General features: G+C 40.1%; 1 protein-coding gene across 1 annotated transcript in view; it reads left to right on the forward strand.

Annotated features, from left to right (window-relative positions):
• st6galnac5a (ST6 (alpha-N-acetyl-neuraminyl-2,3-beta-galactosyl-1,3)-N-acetylgalactosaminide alpha-2,6-sialyltransferase 5a) overlaps positions 1 to 13,452 on the forward strand; it is a 104,134-nt gene that overhangs the window by 85,631 nt on the left and 5,051 nt on the right. Inside the window, exon 6 of the mRNA XM_074689318.1 lies at positions 6,214 to 6,321. Coding sequence (XP_074545419.1) covers positions 6,214 to 6,321 — 108 coding nt within the window. The remainder of the gene's footprint in view (positions 1 to 6,213; positions 6,322 to 13,452) is intronic.

Consider the following 13,452-nt stretch of genomic DNA (forward strand, 5'->3'; position numbering starts at 1 on the left):
CCCTCAGATCTGTGTGCAAACAAGCAGCTAATCATTATTCTATCATTCATACTTTGGTGTTCTAGCCGATGGCAGGCAGGCTAACTTGTGTTTGATTGAGATTTCTAATTAAATTTCTGCATCATGTAAACAAAGTCACCAAACAAAGTTTTCTGTGTGTGTTATATCACACCTGTGTTCTAAAAATCCCAGGATTGAGTCCAAGGCGACTGCTGGGCTGAGCTTTGTGGTTATGTCTTGACAAACTTTGTTTTTTTTTAGATATTTCTCATGCAGCAGAGTGATGCAACAGCTGACTCAAAAATACAATAGATGTGGTCACAAAGCCTTCAAGATCCAAGACAGAAGTTTTTCTCCCACATAACACTGGGATGGGGTGGGGGGTGCTGTCTTTGACTTTCCTTGAACTCCTTTCATCACTCTGTGAGGTGTTTCTCACTCCCCCACACCTTTCTAGGAAGATGCTTCTGTATCCTTTCTCCCCCCAGCAGCAGAAATGTTCAAAACACAAATGCTAAACAGTCTTTTTACTCAGAGATGTTTGCCTGACATTTATCTCCCTACACAGTTTACTCTGCAAGAAAATAAGAGCAACAAAGTCTGAACACCTTTCTGAGCCAAAAGGTAAACCCTCCACTCCAAATATGTCACCCTCATCAACTGCAGGGAAGCAGGGTGTCGAGGCCCCCGCCTGCTTGTTCCTGTCAAGACTTTTCTTATCAGGCCTGCTCTTTGTTTCTCTGCCTCTCCGAGTTAAAACCTCAGCTGGTGTGCATTCTGCTGTTTATGTGTGGGACAGGAAAGCAGGCTGTAACAAGCAGCAGGGTGACGAGGCGGTCCACAGATCAGGAACACATCCTGTCCAAATGCACTTAAGCAAGACATTGAACCTCTGCCTCCAAACTCTCATATGCAATTCAATTTAAAGCAAAAGGCAGCATGCAGTGGGTAGAGAAACAACAAAAATCAAAGACTTATTAAAGCCTTCAAGGCCTGATTTAAAGTATTTAAAGTCCAAATGTGCTTTAAAAAAATGAGACCTACTCTGAATTGCTAAGGATGGAAATGAAAGATGTACCAGAGCGACTAATTTCTGTTTCGTTCAGACATTTAAACTCAGAATAACTTCTCTGAAGGAAGAAAACCTCCAGAAGAACATTCAAAGTCAAGCACCTCTTATCTAACACATCAGATCATCATTCATCCCTGAGTGAACAATGTCACGTTGGTTTGGGAGGGTGTGTTTAACATTAGCAGAGCTAGTATCACCAGTTTTTGGCCTGTCTTGCGCCAGTGTTACACAATGTGTCAATCAAGAGGATATAAGTTAAGCCGGGGAAAAAAACGTAACTTTTCTGCATTTTTTAGATCAAAATATTAACAAATTGTGCTGTACTTAGATTTCACCGTCACATCTTGGTAAAAACACAAAAAACATAGTCACATTGACTTTTGCTTTGTCCACTGACACATGGGGAATTTTGTCTGAAGTACATCTTGGTTTGATGTGTTACATTTCTGAGTACCGTCTGACTGACACTGTCAGGGATGGGTACCTTTCACATTTGAAACAATACGGTACCAATGCCTGGTACCTGGCAATTGGTATCGATACTCAACGGTACCAATTTTTGCTATTTTTGTGTGCGCTCATGAAGCTCAAAGTTGTTTGATTTAACATACTTGTTTCTCAATTTATAAACTTACAGTGCTATGTTCATGTCCTGCATGGAAATTGCCTTCTCTTCCACTTCCTCACAGTCACAAGATGTGTTACCGAAACACGGTACTGTTTGATTTTACGTGAACTACTACTCTGTGCTACAGACAGAATTCGGTTGGTACCCATCAGAGTACCTTATTTGCTACACATCCCAAGACACTGTAATGTCTGTTGGGTTTGTTATTCCAGCTTTCAATCTTCCATTTTATCGACTGACTCAGTGCATTTTAACACCTTCTCTACAAAGGCCAAGCATTGCCGAGCACCAGTATCAGTTTCCCAGCAAAGGGGCAGAGCTGACCAGGATCCTTTGTAAATAGTGCACCAAAGGCAGGTACACACTACAGGATAATCAGGCTGATTTTTGTCCCAATCTCCTCCTTAGGATCAAAGCCAGCAAAGGCCTGCTCGTCTAATGACATCATGTGTGATTTTCCTGTGGTGTGGGGTGTGTTAAGAGTGATTTCTTCTGGTCGGAGCTGCTCGGAAAGCCTCCGATTCAGAGATCATAGTTAATGAACATGTTTAATATTTGGGTCTAAAAATCCTGTAATGTCGACGAAAGCAGAGCCAATCAAGATGCGAGCTGACTCAGCTGACTGACAGAAAAGGGAGTAAGAAATCTAGGTTTCTATATAATACTTAAAAAGACTTCACTCACCTTCAACTCACATTGTTATTCATACAGCCCATATCCCCGCTGTCTCCACAAACTTTTCCATAAGCCCTTTTCTTTTGTGTGTGTTTTTTTGGGGAAGTCTAGAGTCAGAAAACAAACATCTTTGCTTTTTCCAGTACATCTGTCATGTTCGTTTACACTAAAGTCACGTTTTATTACACAAGATTTGAAATGTTGAGTGTGAAGAAGCTGAAGCTCTGCTGAAGAATCTGTCAGTGTGTGGTGTCCTCCGAGTGCACACCACACACTGTAAGATCAAGAGAGAGAAATCTTGTACGATCTGTCTTTTGTTCTCATCATCTCTAAAATGTGTGAAGTTTTGGAGAATCCTGTAATGTGTACCAGCCTTTAGTAGTACCCCATACAACCAGATTTGTGCAGGCTCAGGAGGCTGGCTGCACAAATAAACAGCTGTTGGGCAGAAGTTTTAAAGTTGCCTATGTGTAATTTAAGAACGGTTTGCAGTCTGATGCTCTGAGGTTTTAGTTTTGTAGTGAGCCACTTGAATACAGTGGTATTATATCACCTTTAGTACTTCTCCCAAACCAAAATCCCTTGCTGCTGTTTCTCCATCATGGCTGAATTTTTTCATCTACTTACAATCCTTCCTCCATCTGACAGAGCACACAGTCTGAAATTTATGGCTCTATCTGAGCTGGAGTTACTGTTCTGCACCAGGATTCAATCAGGTTTTATTCTTATTCTGCTCTTTGCCGCAGCGCATATTCTGCAAATTCAACCAGCCTTCATATAAAAATAAAACATAGTACCAAGGTCAAGCTTATAGCTATGTATGAAACTGAATGAGGCAATGATTTACAGGCTGTAAAATACACATGGAGGAAAGAACACATTTTTTATAATACATTTTTTTAAAAAAAGTTTATTTGAAGTAAAAGTAGAATATATTTCATTTTCATTGCCACTTTTATTTTTTTTTTATAATTAAACATCATCAAGGTTTCAGGTGTTGCTCATATTCACTGGGGAACCTCAGCTCCATACCTCCATCTCAAATATGCACCTGATTTTTTATGCATGAATACACGTACTGGTCACCAGTGACAATCCCAGTCGAGATGAGGTTCAGCTGTGCAGCAGAGGAGCATGACTAGGTGCACAGCTGTGCCCGATTCAGCTGAAGGATTCAGATTTATCCCTGCTGAATATTTTACATCCGCTCAATCTTCAGTATTTTCTCAGTGTGTGTGAGAGAGCAAGAAGATTTCCTTTTAGAAAAAAAATGAATCTATGAATCCTTTTCTTGAATACTGATTGTTCTCGTAGTGCCCCGGACCACTGCAGCCAAACCGCCTGCATGACTGTGCTTGGCGTGATTACAGCTGTGGCTAAACGCCAAAAAGCCAGTAAGATCAGCATCAGAAATTTGCCATCAATGCTGCACCAAACGAGAGGAGTCAGAAATGATAACAGCTGTGTGAGGTTTGTGCTTTAACACACTGGTGCTCTGAGGTGGATGCTGTTACTGGCATTTTAACGTGCCAACAGCGGCAACGCTAACACTCATGCAGGTCATGTTTCCTACCTCCTCTGTTTTATGTGTAGCATTTATCTGCACTGGACCGAGGACGTCTGAAGAAAGTTGAAATAGTAAAAGTTTTGAAGATAGCGTGCTGTAGTTTTCAAATTATGTGTTGAAAAAGTCTGGTCTGACCTTCCATTGAGTCCAGTACTGTTGTCAAGCTGAGTTGAGTCCAGTTCCAGCATTGAAGTCTTGTTCTAATCACACAAAGTGATGTTTGACTCCCAAATATTCACCATATGAATCTGGACGAACTATGATTCAACTTCCATTAGTTAGTTATAGTCTTTTAGGCTTTATTCTGTCCCACTGGTACCCCTGTAGTAGCTTTAAAGAATTTACTGCCTGAAAAAAATACCCTTACCAACACTGATCTTTGCCTCCGCTAAGGAGGTTATGTTTTTGGAAGAGTTTGTTTGTCTGTGAACAACGTAAGTCAAAAAGTAACAAACAGATCTTGATGAAATTTTCAGGAAATGTTCAAAATAGGATAAGGAAAAAGTGATTAAATTTTGGAGGCGATCCGGATCACCATCTGGATACAGGATTTTATTTAAAAATATACTTTATCATTGTGAGATAGGGCCGTTTTCACCATATGTGTATATAACTCCACCATAAATGGTCAGATTGCATTGCAAAACAATACAAGACAAGGTCACCATAATTTCTGACTGATGTAAAAGTATCATCCAGATCCTGGCAATATTCTGGATACTAAGATCCAGAGTATGAAATTATACTGTTTCATAATAGTTTTCAACATTGGCAGGTATCAAATTATTGTACAAACCTGCAACTGACACCAAATTGTAGCAGACAATCTGCTGAAAGGGAGTATATCATTAAAGTAGGACTAAAGTGTTGCATCACAATCACAATATGCTTGGTGGTGGTCTGCGCTCTCTGAGTGCTTTTCTAGTTTAGAAAACCCTTGTTTAAGCCTCTGTCTGAAACGTTTCATTTTTGCTGCTGTTTCTTTAAGACTCCTCATTCTATAAAGCCCCTTCCCTCTGATTGGCCAACCTTGTTGAGGGAAGAGCAATGGGCAGACTTGAGTGTTTGAGGCCCGTCCTTCTAATATGTCATGAAAGAGTTAGTAGATCCTTACGCGATGACCTCATCATTTCAGCAAATCTCGTGAAGCTTTTGGGAAGATCTTGTTTGGTTTTCAGATTCATGTAGTTCTAGGACATGTTGATCTATAGAGTTTTGAAAATCTGCACATGTTTAATGAAGACACCAAGCATTGCTACTCTGTATCTTTTTAAAAAAATGTGAAAGCAGAATACCCCCTCTTTAAGGTGTTTAATAAAAACCAAAGTATGCAGGGGCCTTCCGACCCAACTGTTTTAAGCTTAAACACACAAAAAAATGAGGTCTATATATCACCAAACACTAGTCATTATGTTCTGATATACAAGGCTTTAAATGTTGACTAGAAAGTTTGCTTCGTGTAACTGTTGGCATTTCTGTCCGTTCAAGAGAGCTGTTTCTGATTAACATCTCAGTGCATCTTACGTGACTCTTGAATTAAATGTGCTCACGTCAGAGTGAATTTCAGTAAACAAGCTTATGAAAATGATCTCTCCCAGCTCAGAATCAAAGCTTTGGTTGTGTTTATTTACTTTAAGCCAAAGATAGTTTAGTAGTAGTGAAACTTTCATGACCCTAGAGCCCATTAAATCATTACAGAGGTATTGAGGAACTCTGTGAGAAACAAGGTCTCCAGACTGGACTGTTAGTTCATCTGAGAGAAACCCTGCGAGAGCCGGCTCTGACGAACAGTTAGAGAGATTTTCCGATGCCATGAAATGATAATTTTATATTTCTCTCATTACAGCACATCTGTGATTAAAGCTCATTACTTACACTGAGAAACTGCAGCGTGAGAGCAGCAGATCACCCTCCAGATGAAGCTTTGTTATTTCAACTCTCTGCACTACACTCCGACCAAGACCACTTTCTGATTAAGCGTTTGCGTATTTGACAGGGTTCATTTGTATCAGTCAATATATGTGGGATGGATCTGTATTTTAATGAAGCTGGGAGGGAACAGGAACGATCTCGCAGTCAGGAAAATCGACCCCTGGATTTAGATCAATCTTTATTCTGCCATAAAACACAGATGTGAGATATTCTGATTATCTTTCCCAGTTAATCACTTTCAAAAAATCAGATATGGTACAGTTTTCATGCTGCTGCTCTCCCACACATAAAATCCACTCAACCGTCCTCTTTCTCCTTCCCTCTTCTTCTCCCATGCAGGAGGATATCAAAGTCATGGCTGAGCACCGGCTGGTTCACTATGACCATCGCCCTGGAGCTGTGCGATAGGATCAATGTCTACGGCATGGTCGCCCCTGACTACTGCAGGTGAGACAATGGCGCCGAATGCAAAATGAAATCATCTGCTCACCGCTGAGCTCCTTCTTTAAGAGCGGAGCGACATACGCAGCAGCTTCAAATATCTAGAAATTCACAGCAGCACTGCCGCCTGATAAGAAAGATTAAAACTGTAATAAATTCAAGCAGCTGATAAATAAAATGTCAGTGTGGCTGGGGATGATCTTGGAATACTTAAACAGCCTGAATATTAGCGAGAAATAAATAAGTAAACAGGCTGGAGTGAAACATATTGGGTCATCGAGCTGCTTTAGATTTGTGTGCATGTGAGACGAGAGGTCTCGCTCTGCTGCTTATACGGGTCTCCGGTATCATGCTATTTTATGCCTTCATATCTTACCAGGGAAACTAGCATGCACTTTTTTTTTTTTACAAGGGAGTCATGGAGAGGGCAGCAGAATAAAAAGTTTACATCAATGGACAGAAATATAAAAAAAAATGAGTAGAAAATACTCAGCAACATCAGAATGGAGACGTGCATTACTGTGCAGATGCTCCACAGGCTGGATGTTCTCTACTAATGCTAAGTGTGCAAAGTGTAGCCTTGCTGTGCACAAAGAAAACCTCTGTAAGAGGTCTGCATCAGTGGACAGGCTTTCCCTCAGGTCACGGGGGTCATTCAGCTCTTCTGAAGTAAAATGTAGGTAAAAGGATCAGAAGAAGTTACAGTCTGAGAAAAGAACCACTTTTTAGAGCTCTCTCGAGCTGGAATGACAACTTCTAAAGCCCCTCAAAAATCGACTTTTCAAGATGACTCTCCAGACAATCAAGACAAAGTCTACGTTCATTTGTTTTTTTAGAAATTTGCAGTGATTCTTAGAAATCTTGCTGTATCAAAATCCCAAGATATGACTGTAACATGATATGAAGACCTGAAGATTGAATTGAAGAAATGCTTTGCTTATGGCTCTAAGTAGCATGTAAAACCTATTTTCCTCAGCTTTTTAGACGTTGATGGGTCAAAGCAGTTTTGGATATGAGTGGGGACTATTGACTGTATATAGATTGGACAGCGTAGCTCCACCATTTACCGTTGTATGGTTATGAAGCCAAAATTCCCTCGTCACAGGCGCCGCCATTGGCAGCTGCTGTGCAGCCAGAGTCTGCACAGTAGAGACTATCAGGGACTCAGAGAGAATCTGAGTGGAGCCAGGTGATAAAAATATATGTATTGGTTTTTTTCTTGGCTCTCCGACCAACATATTTTACAATCCCTGAAAAAAAATACACAAGAACGGCAGCTGTCAATCATTGTTAAACGTGAGGAAAAGCCTGTTTTTTAACCTCTCACAACTAGTTAAAATGAAAATTTTCAGAAAAAAAGGAGCTGGATGCAAGGCAGCCCAATATTATCTTCAAATCAGCACAATGATCAGATGTGCTAAACATTTCTACGAGGTGTATTTATTTTTTAAATTTTGACAACAGCCCATCTGGAATGACTGGAGAGTCAGATTTTTTTGACCTTTACTGCAGCCAGCCACCAGGGGGAGCAGTTTTTGTAGAGTCCCTACTTTGAGTCGATCAAGATGACATCCATTTTTTTACAGCATATGGCAGGGACTGAGTTTCAGGAGGAGGGAGCAGCTATGAAGAAAATATTTGATTCCAACTTTATGGGTAATGTCGTTTTTACAGTAAAGTAACACATCATATGATAACTCGAGCTCTCACTCTGTTGTGAGGAAGTGAAATTGTAAACATTTCCTTTAGAGCAGTAGTTCCCAACTTTTATAAATCACAACCCCCAATTCAACATGCACTGGTGTCTGTGACCCCTCAGCTTTCCTCCCAATCAAAAACATAACTTCATAACTTCTAGTATTCTAAATGTGTGTCCTTTCTGCCGCTTAAACGCCCCATCAATAAAGCCTACTGTTTGTGTCTCATTTACAAATTGAGCACTTAAGGTCACTCTTAAGCTTTCAGTTTCTTATTGAGACACAAGTCTTGTCCAAAGACACAATAACATCTGTTTTTGTTTTTGGCAAATTGCTTTTGGATTTATTGAAACAGATAAAGCAGGATCACAATAACTCTTTGTCGTGATCAGCAGACGCACAATAGTTGCAGTTAACATGTAAACAAATAACTTTCTTTTTCTTTTTCATTTAAGGAAAACAACAATCAACACAAACTAATTAAAACTGAAATAAGACAAAGTGGGGTGAAAAGCAGATGTTTAATTTTAAACATTTTTGTTGCTGAATGTAAAAAAAAAGCTGAACGTTTCTGTCTCACCATATTTTCAAGGGTTTTGGGGTTTTTATAAATCTTACACTGTCAGTCTGCTCATTCTGCCCCTTTCCCTGTCAAAGCTGAGATGTTTCAGATCATACAAACTAAGTTGATTGATGAAATTTGGAAAAATAATGAAGCAGAAAACAACCAAAACAACTTGCTTTCTGAAATTCTGTAATTTAATATTAGTTATAGTTTTCCAAAATGATTTGGTGACCCCTAGAGATCATCTTGTAACCCTCATTGGGGTCAGGACCCCAAGGTCAAGAATGGCTGCTTTGGAGGACACACACCTTGTCCAAAGGGTCAGGTTTGCCAACTTTCAGTTCAGGAATTCATCTCTCACAACTGTTTTAAAATCTCAGATGCTTTCAGATGTTTTTGCTTGAGCCATCCTGACAATACCTGCTGTGTTAGATTTTCATTACATTACACTTACCAGGGTGTTGAAGGTCAGAGAGGCCATGTTCTTGGCAGTCAGAGAGCACAGTCTTTGAGGAAGCGTGGAGAGAATGTGAGAACTGCTCATAAACTCCAAACTATTTGGCACTCCAGGAGTTCTTCCTCCCTATGTGAGCACTCTGATGAGGAAATGTATTCTTTGATTTGAAGCAGCAGCCTCAGGGCTACTGTCCATTCTTCTCTCTCACTCAACAATTTCTTCATTCCAGCTTCTCCCAGCGGCACTTTGACTGCAGCTTTCAGCGGGGTGTGTGTAGCACAAAGAACAACGGCTAAGCTGCTTGTCCGCCAGTGTTGCCAGCGCTGAGCTGAACAGAGGCACTTTTTTTCACTGTCATATCTTTATATCTATGGATAGCTACAAAAACAAACAGAGAGTGGAGTTTCACGCAGGAACTGTCGAGAGCTGGCCCCGGCACTTATCACAGTGTCATACAGAGAGGTGTTTTGAAAGGCAGTAAATTTAATCACACAACAACTCATTTAAGCTCAGAGCTGACCAGGTGGTGTTTCATTTCTCTCAGCTCATGGTTTGGTAGCAGAATGACTCTCTGTGATGAGATATTTTGACGATCAATTAGAAGAATACATACTTTAAAGGTAGGATCTGCGGAAATTTTTGTTACTTGTTAGTAAACACAACATTCAAACTGGGCTCCTCCTCCTTGGCTCAGTGCCAGCAGCAGCACACACCAACATGCATCGCTGTTCATCCCGTGCTGCTCTCCAAGTGCCCAAAAGCGAGTTTAAGTCGAGCCAAGCCTCACCCTCTTTTAGTAAAAACCTTGGCGTTTCGTTTTACTTTGGTTGCATGTTTTTTGCTCAGTGCTACGTCCGCTATCGTACCTGCTTGGTACAGCTTCTTCCACTCACTAATCAACACGCAAAGCCCCTTGCACACTGGGCCCGCTGTGATTGGCTGAGGTAACCACGCTTACGCTTCACCCAGAAATTACCCGATCTAACCAAAACATCATCATACAGGCAGAGGAAAGGGTTAGAGGCAGACACAGACACTGACACACATGTACAGAGGCCCAGAAGTGTCAGTTGAGCACAATTATTCCTGTAAAAGTTGACATTTTATTACTTGGGAAAATCCTGCAGACTCTACCTTTAAGATGATTCTTTAACAAAAGGCTGTTTCTACCAACCAGAGATCCCGGAACAAAAGATGATCCTCTGCAGCGCTCAGGTCTTCTGTAGGTTTTTATTCACTCTGAATTATGGCAGAGAAACACTATGAACCCTGACGTAAGTCCCATGCAGCCTATAGGCAAAGAATTATGGGATGCAGAGTCAGTCCTGACTGTCTGGCTCCTTGTCCAGCTCTCATTAGCAGAGTTTAATGGTTTGAATCTCAGCTCACGTCTCATCCGTCTCACCCGTCTCAGCCAGCTCTTTAATTGGAGGATTTTATTGGAAGAGAAACAAATCTTTTCAGGTTTTTAACAAAAAAAGACAAACTTTAAAACGTTCAGTATATCTCTGCTCCTGTTCTGATTGATTAGGAATTATTTTCTATTGTGTGTTCAGGCACAAATCAAGGAACGATCGGCTTCAGCAGCTACTGAACCAGCCTCCTTGTTCTGCTAATGAGGGAAGCCGGCTGGTTGTTAATGTATGTGATTCAAGCAAGAATTAAAAACCAGGTTTCTCAAACATCACATTAGAAATGTTTTATTTACCTCAAGGGCAGATATTTATGTAGCTGAAGCATCAGTTAACACTTAACAAAAACCATGCATCATGGGCTGGTTCCTGCACACATTTCCAGCTTTTCAGCATCTTTTCTCTTCTTCCTGTTAAACTCAATGCCTGAATTTGTCTTCCATGTTGTTAAGCTGCTTCTGGCTGTTTGTAAAGTACTGCTGGTGCTCTTAATGACTTGCTACAGAGCTGTAATTTCCCTTTAGTCGCTCTGTGTCTTGAGCCGCAATTACTGCAGTCCTGAAAAGGCTGAAACACAACAGTGAAGTGCATCTGTTTGTCTGTAAACTTCAATTTGCGGCTTTTGTTTTTAATTCAAACACATGCAGGAACACCAGAGAATGAAAGTCCTTGGTATATTTAGAAGTATTGACCTTTTATGCCAGCAAACTGATTTCTCAACTAAACCACGTACACAAAGCATCACATTTGAGCAAAGGAAAGTCTACTGTATCTCGCTGGTCAGTGCTGCTTTAATTTCCCCAGCGCTTCAAAGATCTCCAAAACTACTCGGCTTGAATGAATAAAACAAAAAGTTGGATGTTTGAAGTAAAAAATGGGCTCTCATAGATCCATAAACTAAGAATTTCCCCCAATGAGCCTTTCTCTCCCTCATTTCTTCACATCTACTTGAAGCATTTTAAGAAAAGCAATAATTCCTTGAGAGCTAGATCGATTTGTTTTTGCCACTAGGCAATACAGGAAATTTAATGCATCCAAAAGTACAAAAGATCTCAGTCCCTGGGGGTGCTGAAGAGGAAAGAGGAGAATATGAACATAAACTAAGAAAGGTGTTATAGAGCAGTAATGTGGAGCGCTGGTCTCATTAAAAAGATAGAAACTTTTTCTTTAATCTAAATTCTTCTAGTGTTTGGGGTCTGACAGGTGTGAAAGTTTATCTGATGATGTGATCATATCAGACCCTAAAAGACAGAAGCAGAAAAAGGAGACACAGAGATTTGGTGTTGATATGGTGATGTGGTCGTGAAAGATGATGATGACTTCTTCTTTTATTTTCCTCTCTAATAGAAATCTAAAAACTTTATGTTGAAACATAAAAGTGGAAAAGGAAAAATATTTGCACATGATAAAAATGAGGTAGGGATTGATTATTAAATCATTTAGGGCATACCTGTGAAAAAAAGATTAGTTTTTTTTGCAAAATATTCATCAGTTCTAGTGTTTTCTTTTTACAAATGAGAAAAGGAGCAAATGCCATCCATTCATCTTCCATTGCTTATTTGGGTCAGGTCGCAGGGCAGCAATGTCATCAGTGAAGACCCCATCCTTGGCCACTTTGGCGTTCCCTGGCCAGCCTAGAGATATAATCAGATGGGTATGCCTGAAACCCCTCCAAATCTGGCTTTTCTGGAGGTGGGGGAGCAGGGGCTCTACTATGTGTTTTTCTCTGCTGAAAACGATTTCTGTGATTAATTTTATCGTGATGGCGTACACTGGAGCCTAACTGTCAGACAGAAAAAGGACAGAAGAGCAGAGGAAAGATAAACAGGAGAGTGATACAGAGCTAAAGGCTAAAACAGGGGCTAAACTATTAGTGATAATGTTCATTCCAACCCACATGCAGCAGTTATTCTGCATCGGTCTGTTCAAACTTGAGAGTCTATCAATAATATATACAATATATAATATATATGATAAAATAATAAAATTGGTTATAAAATGAAGAGTGAGGTTACGTTAGCTCTGCTTGGTAGATGACAGGTGAGACATAACCAGGATTTACAGGAGTACTGGGCTGTCAGTAGCGCTACATATGGACAGCTACTAAACTGCACTACAAACTGACAGCGCTATGTGACTGTTACGTACCTCGTAGCTCCATATCTGATAAAAAAGTTGTCTTGATCAAAGGAAGTTTGTTTTAAAAACAAGATCTGATCTTCATTTCTTTCCAAAACAAATACAGGCCTTGTTGAGAGTCACATCTTCACAACAGTGTGTGTGAGACTCCAGGCCAAAGGGCGTCGCTGCAGTCTATTTAAAACAGATCCTCCTCACAGCGTTTTAAAGGCTGAAAAAATGTGAGATTTCGTGTAAAAAGTCAATATTATTAAAACCAAGTCAGTGGAGTTAAAATAAAAAATGTCCCTGATAAGGCAGAGTAACTTTTTCTATAAAATGATAAATAAAGGAATTCATTTCCGTGCAGGCAGCTGGCTACTGCTCTCATCCTCCCTCATAAAGGCTAACAGTGCAGTACAACCATGGCTGTGATCTTGTATTCTGACGATTTTACTCTCATTAACTTATGAATTTATTCTCACAGATTTACTGCTTTTATGTTACAGATACAATTAGACTGTTTGAACGTCATGTTTTTTTCCTTATTAGACTCAGCCTTGTAGTCCATCATACCCGTCCTACCTTTTGCTTGGTTGATCTGTAAATATATATTTTAAAAAGATACATCATACATAATCAGTTTTATAATAGAACAACAGGAAATTCACCAGAGGAAATTGTTCACTAAAAGCTCACACAGCAGGGGTTACATTTCTGAAAGCAGGCTTCTGTAAGTAAATGAGTTTTTTCACATGTTGGCATAGATCGCCTATACGGGGAGGAGGGAACATACTCTGTAGGATTAAATAGATTTTTCAATGCAGGGCTGAAAATAAGCTTCTTTTTCTCTGATCTACCCTGAGGCTTCATTTTTCCTCTTCACAT

The sequence above is a fragment of the Halichoeres trimaculatus genome, unplaced genomic scaffold, assembly GCF_033239565.1.
Source record: "Halichoeres trimaculatus isolate MK-OKI-2021-1 unplaced genomic scaffold, fHalTri1.1 fHalTri1_scaffold_15, whole genome shotgun sequence".
Classification (NCBI taxonomy): domain Eukaryota; kingdom Metazoa; phylum Chordata; class Actinopteri; order Labriformes; family Labridae; genus Halichoeres; species Halichoeres trimaculatus.